Consider the following 16,861-nt stretch of genomic DNA (forward strand, 5'->3'; position numbering starts at 1 on the left):
TTCTTTCTTTCTTTCTTTCTTTCTTTCTTTCTTTCTTTCTTTCTTTCCCCATCACTTAGCACAGTGCTTGACAAATAGTAGGTGCTTAATGAATTATTATTGACTGACTGACTTATATACTTTCATGACCTTAAAGAAGTCACTTCTCCTCCCTGGGCTTTGGCCATTTCTGACTCTACACCAATGACCCTATGATACATCAAAAGTTCTGGGAAGGGGAACTCACCATTACTCCCACTGTTGTTCGCATATATAGGACATTGGTACCTTTTGAACTAAAAGGAACTTTGAAGACCCTATAGTCTAAGCCCCTCATTTGACAGATGGGGAAACTGGAGCCCAAATTGGTGAACTGACTTATCTAAGGTCACACAAGTATTAAGTAATGGTAGAATTCAGACTCAGGACTTCTGACTACAAACCTGCTATTCTAGTCAGGCTTTCCACTGACTTATAAGTCAAGTGTTCATAAATTATAAAGAGATGACACTATGTACCTCAAATTTATGTAACACTTCTGGACCTGGTGTGAGGAAGATTCATCTGCTGAGTTCAAATCTGTCCTAAGACACTAGCTATGTGACCCTGATCAAGGCATTTAATCCTGTGGCCTCAGTTTCCTCATCTATAAAATGAACTAGAGAAGGAAAATGGCAAACCACCCTATTATCTCTGCCAAGAAAACTCCAAATGGGGTCAAACAAGCAAGTGAGCAAAAAAAAAAGTAACACTTCATATTTTTCAAAATATTTCATATCTGAAGCAGCTGGGTGTCACAGTGGATACAGTGCTAGGCCTAGAGTCAGGAAGATCTGAGTTCAAATGCAGCCTCAGACTGAACAAGTCATTTAGTCTAAGTTACCTCATTTGTAAAATGGGGATAATAATAGTGCCAACCTCCCAGGGTTATTGTTAGGATTGAATGATATGATATTTGTAAAGCATTTTGCAAATCTTAGAACATATAAATGCAATGTAACTATAATATATGATACATTATGTTATTTCTTGCATGATACATAATATCATATATTATATAATATATGCCATATATTAGATATTATATCATGCATTATATATAATTATAAATATAAATGCTATCTATCTGCTTTCAAAGAGGCAGGGTGGCATGGTAGATAAAGTAACACACTTGAAGTTGGGAAAACCTGGGTTCAAGACCCATCTTAGACCATTCAAGACCACTTAATAGGCATAGACAGTTATTTATCTTCTCTGAGTATTAATTTTCCTCATCTGTAAAGTGGGGATGATACCTTTCATATTTTCCTCACATCTTTTTCTTGAGGCTCAAATGAGATGAGATATATGTGTATGTACGTGTATAAATATATACATGTATATATACATGTGAATATGTTTGTGTGTGCATACATTATATACATGTATGTGCATATAAATAAAGGAGAGAGAGCAAGAGAAGAGAAAGAGGAGAGCAGATAAGAGAGAAGAGAAGAGAAGAAAAGAGAGAAAGGGAGAAAGAGAAGGAGGAGATAAGAGAAGACAGAAAAAAGAGAGAAGAGAGAGAAAGAGAAGAGAAGAGGAGAGGGAGAAGGAGAAGGAGAAGGAAAAGGAAAAGGAGAAGGAGGAGAGAGAGAGAAGGAGAGACAAGAGGAGAGGAGAGGAAAGGAGAGGAGAGCTTTACTTGCTTTGGAGTGGTGCGTAAATGCCAGGTATTATTATCTCATTTAATCCTTGCAAGAAACTACAAGGCAAAAAAAAAAATTATTAGTGTCTCCATTTTACAAATGAGAAAATTGAGACCTAGAGAAACAAGGCCTTGACTCAGCTCATGCTCTAGTTAGTGGTGAGTGCAACAGCAGAACCCAAGAAACATATGGTATAGTACAAAAAGTTCTTGACTTGGAATTAAGAAGCCCTAGGTCTGAATTCTGCCCCAGACACTTATTAACTGTGTCTCTTTGGGCAAACTGAGCCTCAGTTTTCTTATCTATAAAAAAAGGAATAATAATGATATCCACCTTCCAGGGTTGTTATGAGGATCAAATGAAATTCTAAATGTGAAGTGCTTTGTAAGTCTTAAAGTGCTAGTTGAATGCCATATGTGATGATGGTGATGATGACCCCTTATTCCCAGTCCAGCAGTTTCCCATCCCCCCATTTTTCGATGTGAGCTGAAAACATGTCCCGATTCATGATATACATGAGGGGATTTATTGAGTCTTCACATGGGTGTGCGAAAGGCAGAGAGACAGAGACAGAGTGTGCACACATGTAAAAATGTACTGGATTATTTAAAAACTAGATTCAAGGCAATTCTGTTCCTGGGAATTATTATTTCAGCTCTACAAAAACATTTCATTATACCTCCATTCACAACTGGGTCTCATTTTTCATAGGCTTTTGGGCTGTATCCAGGGAAAGGACATCACTACTTACAAAGCACTCCACACCATGAGAAATGCTGGCATTTTCACAAAGGCATTTGTCAAACAGTTTGCATGTTTCACCAGGCTTCGACACTCCATTTTTTTCACATCTGTCATGTGTTCTTGCTAACCTATTAAATTTGCCTGTCCTGGAGATGCCAGGCTGAATTCATAGATCTCCCTGACACCTTTGCAGCAGCCAGTCCATGTAGTTTATTTATTATCTTTATAAGCACAGACCACTGCAAAGGTTTTACAAACTTGCCGTTGGGCGAGTCCATTTTTCTTCTTCCTGAAGCTGGTTTATGGGCTGCTGTTAAATCCTGGGCAAATCTTAACATGTAATTTGTGTGTGCTGCTGGTCTTTGCATAGTGCAACTGTGTGACCCACCCCCATCCCCACAGAAGGTCCATGTTGCTAGGCCACTAGACATGGGTCCCATCCATGACCACTTTCCCTCTTGCCTCATCTACCTAACAAAAGTTTTCATGGAATGTTTTATAGGCAGTAAAAGTACATGCTTGGTTACTGGTTAGAGCAATCTCAACAACCAGCTTGGAAATCAAAAGAAGTAGATTCTAGATAGAGTTCTGATACTAATTCACTCTGAGGCCCCAATTTTCTCATTTCTAAAATGACTAGATAACTTGTACAATTTGACAAGCATTGATTAGGCCCCTACTATGTTCCAGGCTTTTGTTGTTTGTCCTTCATTCTCAAAGAGGACCTTGAATCAGGAAGGTGATGTCCTGACTTGCAAGTGATATTACAGGCAGTCACTGTGCTAAAGATGCTCTTACTAATTAACATTTTATAGAACCTACTATGTGCCAGGTACTATACTAAGTGTTTTATAAATATTATCTCATTTAATCTTCACAACAACCCTGCAAAGGTGGGTGTTATTATTATCCTCATTTTACTGTTAAGGAAATTGAGGCAAACAGAGGTTAAGTCACTTGCCTAGGGTCCTACAGTTAATAAATATCTGAGGCCAGATTTGAACCAAGGTCTTCCTTACTCTAGGCCCAGCATTCTGACACTAAGATGAAACATGAGAGTATCCCTGTCCAGGGTTTAAATTCTGCAAGGGAAAACAAAATATACCCCAATAAGTAAATACAATATAACCGGAGGAAGTTAGGGTTGTGCTGAAAAGTAGAGGAACCAGGAAAGATCTTCATATAGGAAGTGCACCTGGAGATGGGACAGGGAGGGAGCTAGGGATTCCAAAAGGTGAGGAGGAGCCCAGACGGTCTGGGCAAAAGTATAGAAATAGGCACTGGAATGTCGTGTATGGAAAGCAAGTGAACCAGTTTGTCTTGGAGCACAGAGCATGTGAGAGAGGAGTATGAAATCAATCTGGAAACAGGTTAGAGCTGGATTGTGAAGGACTTTAAATGCCAAATAGAACTCATATTTTATCCTAGAGACAATAGGGAGTGACTGAAACTTTTTGAGTAGTGTTGTAAAATGATCAGATCTGTGCTTTTGTAGTGTGGGGGATGGGTTGGAATTGGGGGAGGGGGAGACACTGGAAGCAAGGAGACCAAATTCAAAGTGCTTTTAATTGCTTAGGTAAGGGTTGATTATGTATTCCCTGAACTTGGTTGGTGACAATCTGAGTGAGGAGAAGGAGGATTAGAAAGACTTGGGAACTTGTTGGATAAATAAGGGTGGGTGGGGTGAGTGAAAATGAAGAGGTGAGGTTGCCAACCTGGGTGACTGAAAGAGCAGTGCTACTTTTATTGGAAATTGAGGAGTTAGGGCAAGGACAAGTTTAGACAAGACAAGATAATGAGTTTTATTTTGTATATGTTGAGTTTAAGATGCTTCAAATGATGTCCAACAGGTGGCTTGGTGATATGGGACTGGAACCCAGGAGAGCAATGAGGATTGGTTATACATACACATACATATACATACATATATACATACATGTGTATATGTGCATACACACATTTAGGAGTCATCTTCAAAGTTGATAGATCATTAAGAAAGAGTATAGAGATAAAAGAGAGGATCCAAGACAGGGCCCACACATGGGAGGTATTGCATGGATAATGTGCATCAAAGGAGAGCAAAGGAAATGGAGAAAAATAAACTAACTAGGTAAGATGAAAACCAGGAGACAGTGGTACCTTGAGAACCCAATAAGGAAGAGGAGGTCAACGTGTTACAGAGAGATCAAGAAGGATGATGAGAGAAGTCTCTTGTAGTTCTACAGATTTCTGACCCTACTACACTCCAGGATCTAATTTTCTATTTCCTCTTAATTTTGACTGGTTCTGGAGTCTCTTTCTTAAAAATGAGCTTTTCTTTTTCTTTCCAAGCAGCTGAGGTACTATGGGAAATCAGCTCCCTGAGCTTGCTAAAAAGAATCCTTGCTTTCCATAGACTCACCTGTTCATTTATCTTCATTTTTCTTTATTCGTGCCAAAAAGCGGACGCTATACTCAACCCCAATCTTGACAGCTACAAAAGCATTAATGGCACCGAAGACTCCCAGTCTTTTCTAATCGGAGCACCTATTATCCTCATTAATTCAAATGCTATGATGAAGAAAGATTCAAAAGTATTTGACAAATGTGATTTACTTGATTCCTAATCCTCTTGTTGAGTACAGATGTCTTCGAACACAATGGCATTCAGATGGCTTTGTGATGCATTAAAGATTTTCCAAGAGAATGTTCTAGTGCAGAACACCTTCTCTCATCCACATCCCACAGAAAACTGGAAGGAAGACTTTTTAGCATATGAAATCTCTATCTCAGTGATAGGGCACACATGTAGTGAAAGGAAAGCAAAGGGTCTGTTTTCCCCAGCATTAATGGGGTCCTGTGTGTTTTTCAAATACTTTATAAGGAAGAGACATCTGGAACATCTCCAGTCATCCTGATATATATCTTGCCACTGGAGCAAGATGGCTCTAGAGAAGAAAGTGAGGCTAGTAACATAGCCCGGCCTCACTGTAATCCAATTCACTGGTGAGGCATGACATCACCTTCCTGGTGTCTTGGTCCTCTTCGTGAACAAAGGACAAACAACAAAGAAGAGAAACTAGGACAATAGAAAATTGTTGTGACTCCACGGACTAAGAAAGAGACATAGGAACTCTGAAATTTGAACCCAAACACTCCACAGGTAATCTGGGAGTGTTCATTTCATCAATGCTCAGTGCCTTCATTTTTCTATCTGTAAAACAAGAACGATTCCCTGCTTATAAGATTGCCTATTTAGTGACTGGATATTGGGCATTTAGCCTATTGGCTATTTTTTTTTTAATTGAACCTGTGATTTCATTGGTATGAGCTGTTGCCAGTGAGGAAAATTTTACCAATGCAGATCTGCATATATCATGAAATTTATAAATCTAGAGAGTTGCCTGGGGGCATTGACTTGCCTAGGGTTACAAATCCAATGTAGGTCAGAGGTGCGATTTGAATCCAGGTCTATCTGACTCTGGAGACAGGTAGGTACCACAGTGAATAGAGCACTGGGCCTAGAGTCAGGATAGACCTGAGTTCATAATCCGACTCAGGCACTTAATAGCTGTGTGACCTTGAGCAAGTCACATGACCTCTGTTTACCTTAATCCACTGGAGAAGGAAATGTCAAACCACTCCAATATCTTTGCCAAGAAAGCCCCATGGACAGTATTGACATGCATGGTCCACAGATCATAAAGAGTCAGACAGGACTTAACAACAACTACCTTACTCCAAAACCAGTTTTTTTATTCACTAGAGAGTTCAAATTCTACAGGGGAAAACAACATGCCTCTTGTTAAGTACAAATATACAAAATAAATTAAAAATAATTTTGAGTACATGCATTAGATTCAAAATAAAACTTGTTACCCCTCCCACCATCCTTCCTTATCTCCGTCCAGGGAATCCCAACCCTGTCACCTAAGTTTTCAACCTCATAGTTATCCTAGCTCTTTACTCTCCATCACCCCCATATACCCAAACAATTGCCAAGTCTTTTATCTCTACAACATTTCCTAAATCCATCCCTTTCTCTCCACTCTCATGGAAACCTTCCCTACTTCAAATCCTCAATCACCCATCACCTGAATTATTGCAATAGACTCCTAATTGGTTTCTCTGCCTCAAGTTTCTTACCTCTAATCTATCTTCCAGACAACTGCCAAACTGATATTCTGAAAGCAGTGTTTTCACCACGTCACTTTGCTTGAAAAGCTCCAGTGGTTCCCTGTTACCCCTTAGATAAAATACAAACTCTATTTGGCTTTTAAAGCTTCTCACAATCTGGCTCCAGCCTTCCTTTCTATCCATATTTCATGTTATTCCCCTTCACATACCTGATGTGTAGTAGCCGTATGAGCTAGAGGGAAAGAGGGTATGTGTGTTTTAGAATGGAATTCATGGTACATCGTGAAGGTAAAATAGATCTTAGCAGCTGATTGTGTAGGAAAGAGTTGGGGGTGGTGGTAAGGAAAGAGATAAGTCAAATATGACTCACAGGTTTACAGTCTGGTTGGTTCAGAAAATAATGGGGCCATTAACACTGGGTAAGGGCTGGGCTTCTACTGCCTGTCTCTTCTCCCTACTATGTGGGTTCTGTCTCATCCATCGACCACACTACTTTAAGCCTCCTCTCATCCTGTGCTCTAGAGAGGGGCCCCATCCGGGAAGAGGCAAATTCAAATATGGCCCCAGATATTTACTAGCTATGTGACTCTGGTCAAGTCACTCAACCTTGGTCTGCCTTAGATTCCTCAAGTCTAATAGCACCTTCCTCTCAAGGTTGTTTTGAGGATCAAATGAAATAATTGTAAAATGCTCAGCACAGTGCCTGGCACATAGTAGGCACTTGGTAAATCCTTCCTTTCCTTCCCTTCTTCCTTCTTTCCTTTTCTCCTTCCTTCCTTTCCTTCCTTCCTTCCACCCTTTGTTGCATACAAGTTTCAACAATCCTAAGAGATAGGTACTATTATTATCTGCATTTTACAGATGAAGAAACCAAAGTCAATAATGGTTATGTGGCTTGCCCAGAGTCACACAGCTAGGAATATGCTGAACTTGGGCTCAAATTCAGGTTTTTCTCCTTCCAAATTAGCCACTACATCCACTCAACCACCTAGCTACCATCAAGTATCTATTCTCTACCAGGCACTAGAAGGGACTAAATTTCACTGCTATGGGGAACTCTCCAGTGAAGAAACTCCCTTTATCAACATAGCTCAGGGACTTTTCTGCAACTTACAATCTTAGAGAATTGGCCAAAGCATTGAGTTTAAGTGACTTGCTCAGACACTGGGGAAAAGAAGGCAAAAATGGAGTAGTCCCTGCTTTGCTAGGATTTATGCACCATCTTGAAAGACAAGATTATATATATATATATATATATATATATATAATTAACCTGCTTAAAACTTAAAAATTAAGCTTAAAATTAAAACCAAAAATTAAAAGCTTGAAACTGCATTAAGACTTTTTGGACAAGCTATATAAAAATAGAAGGTTATTTGAGTGAGAAGGAAGAGGCACTAGCAACTGGGGAGATCAGGAAACGTCTCTTGTAAGAGATGGTACTTGGGCTTAGCTTAAAGGAAATTAAGGGTTCTAAAATGTAGAGTTGGGGAGAGAGTTTGAGCTGAGTTCAGTTTCCCCATCTGTAAAAGGAGGAGTTGAACTAGATGTTTTCTAAGGTCCTTTCTATTTATAGATGCTATGACCTTCAAGAGCCATTGTAGTACAGTGCAAGAAAGTTTTGGATTTGATTATGCTTCTTTGGAGATCTCTGGGGGTCCTGGGGCCACTTTTTAATTTTCCACTCTCATCTTTTGCAATATCTTTTATAGAAATTCTCCATATTCCTGTGTTCTCCCTTCCTCTGCCAGCTGTAGCACTTTACACACCTACTATGTCCTTAGAGCTGGTAGGCTTATTCGTTATAAACCAGTTAGTACTGACAGGAGTCAGGAGGGTTGAGTCAATATAAGTCTTTTGCAATGCAAGGGTTTTTTTTGTTTGTTTTTGTTTTGTCTTGGTGTGATGTAAAGATGGGCTCTCCGGTTCCCTAGACTGGGTGATACCTGTCGTGGGTGATAAACCCCATGTCCTTACATTGGTTTACATGGATGTAATGTTGAAGATTCATCCTTCTGCAGAGACCAAGAATAAAGACATAAATGTACCATCGCTTTGCAGTGTCATTATTGTTTTGATTTAAAGCTAGTGTGGGCTGAAGTGACCTTAAATCATCCTACCGTCACAGTATTAAAAAAATCACATTTTCAGTGTTTATCTTAGCACTTCTTAGCAGGTCAACAAGTAGACTGTTCATCAAGGGTCTTCAGCTCATGGACAGACTAGGATTAAAAGGATATTGAACAGGGGCGGCCAGGTAGCACAGTGAGTAAGAGCACCAGCCCCAGTGTCAGCATGACCTGGGGATCAAATCCAGGCTCAGACACTTAGCACCCACCCAGAAACACCTGGCCATGTAACCTTGAGCAAGTTACTTAACCCTGATTGCTTTAAAAAAAAAAAAGGATATTAAACAGAAAAGGGCGGCTAGGTGTCACTGCAGTGGATAGAGCGCTGGGCCTGAAGTCAGGAAGACTCATCTTCCTGAGTTCAAATCTAGCCTCAGACACTTACTAGCCATGTGACCCTGGGCAAGTCTCTTAATCCTGTTTTCTCATCAGTTTTTCTGCCTCAGTTTTCTCATCTGTTAAATGAAATGGAGAAGGAAATGGCAAATTACTCCAAATACCTGCTAAGAAAACCCCAAATGGGGTCATGAAGAATCAGACATGACTGAAATGACTGAACAACTAAGCGGAAAGGTTATTTTAAACACCAAGGATATCAGCTAGTACAGAAAAAATAATCTTCCAACCCCTGTTTCTTCCTTTCTTCCATTTTATGGCCTAGAGAGAGTAGAAAGTTTGGTCTCCAGATGGGATCTTAGAGTTGTAGACTTAAGAATGGAAGGGGACTTAGGGGACTTTCTAGTCCAATCTCATTTTACAGAAGAGGAAACTGAGTCTCAGGCATGTTAAGACCACACAGATAAGTGGCAGAGGTGATATTTGGATTCAGATCTGATGACACCAGAGCCAGCATGACTTCAGATACCTTCCTTACTGTTCTGCAATGGGCTCGGTAGGGATAGAAGAATGAAACTTGCAGCTTTTCTCTTGCCCAGCAAGAGAACATGTCTCTCTTTATCCCCCCATACCACCTTCCTTACCTCCACTCCCCATCCAACATGCACACACAGATACACACACACACGCACACATGCACACACACACCCCCCTCTTGGGGTCCTGTGTTCTGATTAATTAGGAGAATTCTTTCCCCCTTCTCCCAGACTAAAGCCCAGGTTAAACCAGATAGTAGCCATCAGTGTCTCTGAGTGGCAGACCCCAGGCCCATTTTCTAAGAGCCCCTTGTGCTTTTCTTCTATTTGTTCATCCCCGTTTAGCCTCAAGTCCTTCTCCAGATGGCCAAGATGCAGCCCGACCTACCAGCAAGAATCCCTCCACCTGGACTGTGGAAGATGTAGTCTGGTTTGTGAAGGATGCTGACCCTCAGGCCTTAGGACCTCACGTGGAGCTCTTCAGAAAACATGTATGTAGATGTCATGGGCCCTGGGGAATGGGACCAGGGGTTGGGATGTGAGGGGTCTGAGATAAACATACAGATGGCACTGACTTGTTAAGGTGGACCAAATGAACAGCACCTTGCGCCCCTCTATCTGAACAAAATTAGGGAGATACAGTGAAAAGAGCACTTGCCTACTCTCCATTACCCAAGGAGAGAAGGAAGCTTTCTCCAGAAGAGCAGAGTTCAAATCTTGCCTCTTGTGCTTATTACCAGTATGATCTAGGAGAAGTCACTTAACCTCTCTAGGCCTCAGTTTCCTTGGCTGTAAAATGAAAAAGCTGGACCAGCAGGCCTATAAGGTCCCTTCTTGCTCTGGATCTAAGATCCTACAACCACTTCTGTTATTTATGCTTCAGAAATAGCATTTCATTTGTCCCACGTATTACCTGGTTTTGACATTTATTGGGTAGGCCAGTTTAGGTCTGTTTTTTTTTTTCCCTAAGTGAAGTGGTAGCTAGTCTGTCTGGTATATTGCTAATTTGAGAACTCACCAGTCAAGAGGGATATCCAGTAAGGACCTTTCCTAGAAAATGTAACCCTTCCTGCCCCCAGCATCGGGGGGCCCACTCCCACAAAAAGGATCAAGGAAATTCTTAAGTCTCAGGTCTCAACACTCCCATGGTGCATGGGGTCTGAAATTTGAGTTACTGCTTAGCACTTTTGGTCTCTAAACCCTTGTTGACCTGTTATTACTCATGACTATGGGTCAGGATCATTGACCTCAGGTTAAAGAGAGACCTGAGATAGCCATTTGAATTCCCAGGCTCAACCAAAACAAATGAGACACAGTTTTTAAAATGCCCTGAGATTCCCCAAGGCCAAGAGTTGGATTCACACTCAACTATCTTGTTAACCTGCTATGTCATCTTCCAGTATAACACGTAATTTGTTTTTACTCTATCCCTGGAAACATCTTATGGTAAATAGGTTCATTTAGTAGAGGATTAGAAGGAGGGTCAGACAATGGGCATTCAGAATGTCTTAATGGGCATTGAGAATGTGACAAGCCCACCTCCACCCCTATGCACTTGCCCTCTAGTTGCTATAGGCAAGGAAAGCTTCCCTATTATGTACCCTGGAAAAGGAAATCTCAGTAGAATGATTGGGCAGCCTGGATAATAACACAATAGCCACATCTGTATATAGAAACAGGCATTGTATTGGGTGTCTGAGGTAGCAGGGGCAGGGGTGGTGGTGAGAGAGAGGAGAGAAGAAAGTTAATTTCTCTACTGACACCTGAATCTTATTCACATTTTTTTCATTTGTAAAATAATCTAAAAGTTCATGCAATTATTATTTCTATCTATTGGCTCTATCCTCATTCAGAAAGGGTCTGAAGAATATGAACAGTATAAATGCCCCCTCCACACACACACACACCTTGCCCTGCCTCCCAATACTACTTCAATCTTCTCTATCCTTTTCTCTACCAAGAGCATTGCCATCCTCAGCTCTGTCATTACAGAGTATCCACGAGGAGCTTGGTTGAGACCAAGGATCACACCACTGCAGTGTCCAGCATCTCGGAGGGCATAACATTCTATGTTACAGGCCTACCTGCCTTTATGTGACCATAAAGCAATGTTACTAATGTTGTCCTTTTTTTTTTTCCTTTTTGGAGGGCAGGGCAATTGGGGTTAAGTGATTTGCCCAAGGTCACACTGCCAGTAAGTGTTAAGTGTCTGAGGCTGGATTTGAACTCAGGTCCTCCTGACTCCAGGGCTGGTGCTATATTCACTGCACCACCTAGCCACCCCTAATGTTGTCCTTCTAAGTAAACATCCCAGAACTTACTCATCCAAATAAATGCTGTCCCCTTTATTTTGAGGGGGGAGAAGCTTACCCAAGGTTACAAGCTATTAAGTGTCTGAGGCCAAATGAGCTCAGGTCCTCCTACCATCAGGGCTGGTGCTCTATCCACTGCACCTCACTACCCCTTTACAGTAGTCCCCTTGGGAAGCTAGGTACTTAGTTTTGCACTTCCTTATTCCTACTTGTCTTTGAGTGACTTTTGATTGTAACAAAAAAAATCAAATCTATTGTCAAATTGATTAACCATTGAAGTTTTATATCCGTAAGAATGTCCCAGGGGGAGGCTAGGTGGTACAGTGAGTAGGGCATCAGCCCTGGAGTCAGGAGGACCTGAGTTCAAATCTGGCCTCAGACATTTAACACAAAAACTAGCCGTGTGACCTTAAGCAAGTCATTTAACCCCAATTGCACTCCAAAAAAAAAGTCGAAAAAAAAGAACATGTCCCAGTTGGCTCAAAAGAAATTCCAAAAGCATTCTAAATAATGACAGCATCATTGAAACAAATGTCGAGCCTCACAAGATTATTGAAGGGGTCAATGGTTGTTTATATTTCTAAGTTTGAGGATGTTTGTTTAAAATCATTCATATTCCTTTGTAGTCACATCTCATGTTTAGTAGATGTATTCTAGGAAACACCAATTTTTTACAAATCAAAGAATGTTTTAAATGCATGAGGAAAAGCCACCATTTAAAGTAGTGATTCAGGGGCGGCTAGGTGGAGCAGTGAGGACAGTGCCGGCCCTGGGGTCAGGAGGACCTGAGTTGAAATCTGGCCTCAGACACTTAACACACACACATTCAAAAACCTAGCCGTGTGACCTTGGGCAAGTTACTTAACCCCAATTGCCCTCCAAAAAGCAAAAACAAAAAAAAATAGAGTAGTGTTTCTTATTTTTTTTGTATCCTGAACCCCCAAAGACAGTGAAGTCTGTGGACATCTCTGAATGTTTTTAAATAATTGGAAGAAATGCTAAGTTACGGTTAGAGGTTAGTGGAGAATCCCAGATGACCATCTAGTTCTATCCAGGCAAGGCTTATCCCAGTGGGAGACCCTGGCTTTAGTAGGTTAGGACAGGGTCCCAGGCCTTGAGGCCACCCCTGGAAGAGGAAAGGGGGGTACAGGGAAGGACAATTAAAGGGAAAGAGGGAACAAAGACAGTCTTGACCTGCTCCAGAATTCTGCCTAGGGCTGGCCCCCAATTCAAGGAGAAGGGGAGGCTTGTTACTCTTCCTCACAGTTAATGAACAGTAATCATTCCCCTTCTTGAAGCCCATATAACTTACATCAATATTGTGTCTATGGTTCTGGGAAATATACAGTATGGGTATCTAAACTGACTTGAGAAGAGGCTAAAGACGCCCAATTGAATTAAACTCATGAATTAAATATATCTCCAGGAGTTCCGTGCCTTTCTTAGCAAAATGGGATTAACCCAAGTACCACTGGTGATTAGCGTATTAACTGTAGCCCTGTAATTGCCTGCACTAAATTCTAGGAAGAAGCAGGTGAATAATTTGTGTGTAGTTATTGACAGGACCAGAAGGCACCTGAAACCTCTCACTGGGTGCAATTACCACATTGGCAATCAACTAAAGTTAGGGTTGAAATTTTTAGGGAAAAAAAAAATCACAAGAGGCCCAGGGAATGAATGGCACATGGGGGAAGGAAGTTGCAAAACCTCAGATCTGGTTTTGTTCACATATTTTAGGAAATGATGGATGTCATATCTTATTCCTAGGGACACAGAGGTTGGAGTATGGGGACGTGGTTTTGGGAACACAACAGAGATTAAATTTCCTGAGTCCTCACTCAGGAATAGGGATGTTGTTTTCTCCAATTCCTTCAACAAGGGGACATAGGCAATGAGAAGATTAGCCTGGACCCAAAACACACCGGAAGAGAATGGTAGCCAGTAGAATGTGGGTAGAGACTTTGCTTTTTTATCTTTGCATTCCCATCACTTAGAATAGTGCCTGAAACATAGTAGGTGCTTAATAAATTATTATTCAGTTTCATTGTAGAGTTCTTTGTCTCTCACTTGTCTACCCAGACCCTTGGTCAAATCATTGACTCATTCATGAAGGTCAAGAGAGCATAAGTGATCCTAAGATTTAGACCTTAGAGATCATGTAATTCAATGCCTTCATGAGGAAATTGCCTCATGTCAGAAAGGGGAAGTAAGTAGTCCAGGTAAGAGGCAGAGGAGGAATTCAAACCCAAGCACTTTTCCTTTAAATTCTGTACTCTTTCCATGGGAAAGCACCTCTGAAAACAAAACTATACACATATACAACATTTAAAGATGAACTTTCTAAAAATATCCCAATCATAGATTTAGAGCTGTAAGAGACTTTGGAGACCATCTAATACAAGTCCCTACTTTTACACACAAGGAAACTGAGACCCAGAAAAGTGAAATTATTTTCTCAAGGTGACACACATAGAAAATGACATTGCCAGGATTTGAACCTGTGTCTTCTGACTCCAAATCCAGCACTCTTTCCAGGCAAGAGGGAGAAAAGATGCTTCTTAAGTATATGTTTAAGTACTCAACTATAGACTTGAACATTTATTCTGACCTGACAAGCCTACTATATGTACAGACACACACACATATACACACATACATAATACATAAACACATACATATAAATATGCACAGCACAGATATAGTTCTAGCTATCAATATTGATTTAGATATAGATGACAGCTACATGGAGCAGTGGATAGAGCACCAGTCCTAGAATCAGGAAGATCTGAATTCAAATCCAGCCTTAGACGCTTACTAGGTGTGTGACCATAGGTGAGTCATTAACCTCTGTTTGCCTCAGTTTCCTCATCTGTAAAATGAGCTGGAGAAGGAAATGGCAAACCACTCCACTGTCTTTGCCAAGAAAACTCCAAATGAGGTAAAAAAGAGTTGGATGTGACTGAAACATATATATATATATATGTGTGTGTGTGTGTGTGTGTGTGTGTATCCATATATACATATATAGAGAATATATGGAATATATTTGGAAAATATATGGACACACAAACACACATTATATATACACACACATGTTTATGTATTTCTTGGAAAACAGAAAAAGGACAAAGCAATCCTGAGAGAAACACAGTCACATATCCAGGTAACCTTTGCTTTCAAAATCAGGGTATATTGATTGGTTTTTCTTCAAGTCACCGTAGGTAAAAGATGTCACCTTTAAAAGGACCTTTATACTATAAAACACTAAGTAAATATTAGTCATTATTATCCTTAGATTTCTAATGTACAAGGTCATTTTTCTAGTGATAGGCCTTGGTACTTGGCAATTCCCCTACAAATGTAACTTGGGAAAAGATAGAAGTGGTTATTTGACAAGGAAAATGCAACCTACCTTCTTAAAAAGTTCAGTATATTTTAAGTCAGCTTTGGCCCTAAAATTCACAAGTCTAAGCAATTTGGAACAATGCCCCCCAAATTACTAAACTGTTCATATCCTTCGATGTAGTAATACCATGACCAGGCATACCCTCTATATCTGTGCATATACTTTGTCCTTCTCTGTGTCTGTCCTATCAAAAAAAAAAGAGAAAAAGGAGCTATGTATACAAATATATTTATAGTAGCTCTTTTCACAATAGCCCCAAACTAAAAACTAAAGGGCTGCCCACCTATTTTAAAATGAATAAACAAATTAATTGTTGTGAATGTAATAGAATATTATTGTACCATAAGAAATGATGGAATAGATAGTTTCAGAAGAAACTGAGAAGAATTCCATGAACTGATGTAGAGTAAAATGAACAGAATTAGAACTATTTATACATTAACATTTTTATAAAGAAAACATCTTTGAAAGAGTTCTTTATCAATGTAATGATAGACCACAAGTTCAGAGGACTGAAAAATGAAATATGTCACCCATCTCTTGCCAGAGAGAAGGTGGTCTTAAAATGACACACACATTTTTCCAAGTGGCCAATGGGAATATCTTGTGATATTTGTTACAAGGGCTTTATTTTTCATGTTTTGTTGTTGTTATTGTTCAATTAGGGGTGGTGCAGTGGGAGGGAGAATAAGAAATGTTTATAAAAATAAAATAGATGTGAAAGGTATTCACAAGAATATGACCATCCTTTCCCAAATATCCTCTCTCTTTCTGTCTCTGACTCTTTCTCTGTCCTTCTTTGTTTCTGTCTGTCTCTCTCAACTAGGAAATTGATGGCAATGCATTGTTACTGCTAAAGAGTGACATGATGATGAAATACCTTGGCTTGAAACTAGGGCCAGCACTGAAACTTTGCTACCACATCGATAAACTCAAGCAGTCCAAGTTCTGAGATTCTCTAGAGCATAGAAGCCAGATGCTGACATCATGTTAAAGGGTAGACTTTAAGGTAATTTGCTGCCTTACCAACGTACAGCTCCAACCACAAAATTATTTTCTCCTTAAAAACAAAAACAGAAAAACAAAGACTTTGGGTTTTGTTTTTTTTTTAACATTTGTGCATCTTTACATTTTTTGTTTAAAAAAAATCAAGTATAGCCTTTTAAAGAGGCTGCTTCATGTTAACAAGTTGCAAAAAAAGGTACAAAAATCTCAATAATTATTTTTAACTTTCCTAATATGATTGTTGTTCTTAAAGTAGGCCTTATTTTTGTAACCCCAAAGTGAGAACACTGCACATGATAACCCTCTGAGACATCTTGAGGTTTACAAAGAAGAAAAACAACCCTGGCAGACTGTGGGGGGTGGGTGATTAATCCCTGTTTTATTACAAAGTGTTGCCATTCCAAACAGTGCCAACTGTACTGCCCAGTGTTATGTACAACATCTAGGACATTTCCGTATTGGTCGGCTTGGTTCAGCTCTCAGAGATATCTCCCAAGAATGACTTCTTTGTCTTGCACTATCTGGAAAACTTGAATTCTTTTGCTTTCCAAAAAAGAGAGAGAGAGAGAGAGGAGAGGAGAGGGAGAAGAGAAGAGGAGAGGAGAGGAGA

The 16,861-nt window shown here is 40.1% G+C and overlaps 1 protein-coding gene across 1 annotated transcript in view; it reads left to right on the plus strand.

Moving 5' to 3' along the window:
* The window catches only part of SCML4 (Scm polycomb group protein like 4), a 92,013-nt gene extending 75,284 nt beyond the window's left edge, over positions 1-16,729 (plus strand). Inside the window, exons 6-7 of the mRNA XM_069077435.1 lie at positions 9,874-10,019; positions 16,073-16,729. Of these exons, the coding sequence (XP_068933536.1) occupies positions 9,874-10,019; positions 16,073-16,198 (272 nt within the window). The 3' untranslated portion in view covers positions 16,199-16,729. The remainder of the gene's footprint in view (positions 1-9,873; positions 10,020-16,072) is intronic.
* Positions 16,730-16,861: the final 132 nt, after the last annotated feature.

The sequence above is a fragment of the Petaurus breviceps genome, unplaced genomic scaffold (genome assembly GCF_028583685.1).
Source record: "Petaurus breviceps papuanus isolate PSGF00001 unplaced genomic scaffold, PetGlider_PUasm1.0 90977, whole genome shotgun sequence".
In the NCBI taxonomy this organism is placed as follows: Eukaryota; Metazoa; Chordata; class Mammalia; order Diprotodontia; family Petauridae; genus Petaurus; species Petaurus breviceps.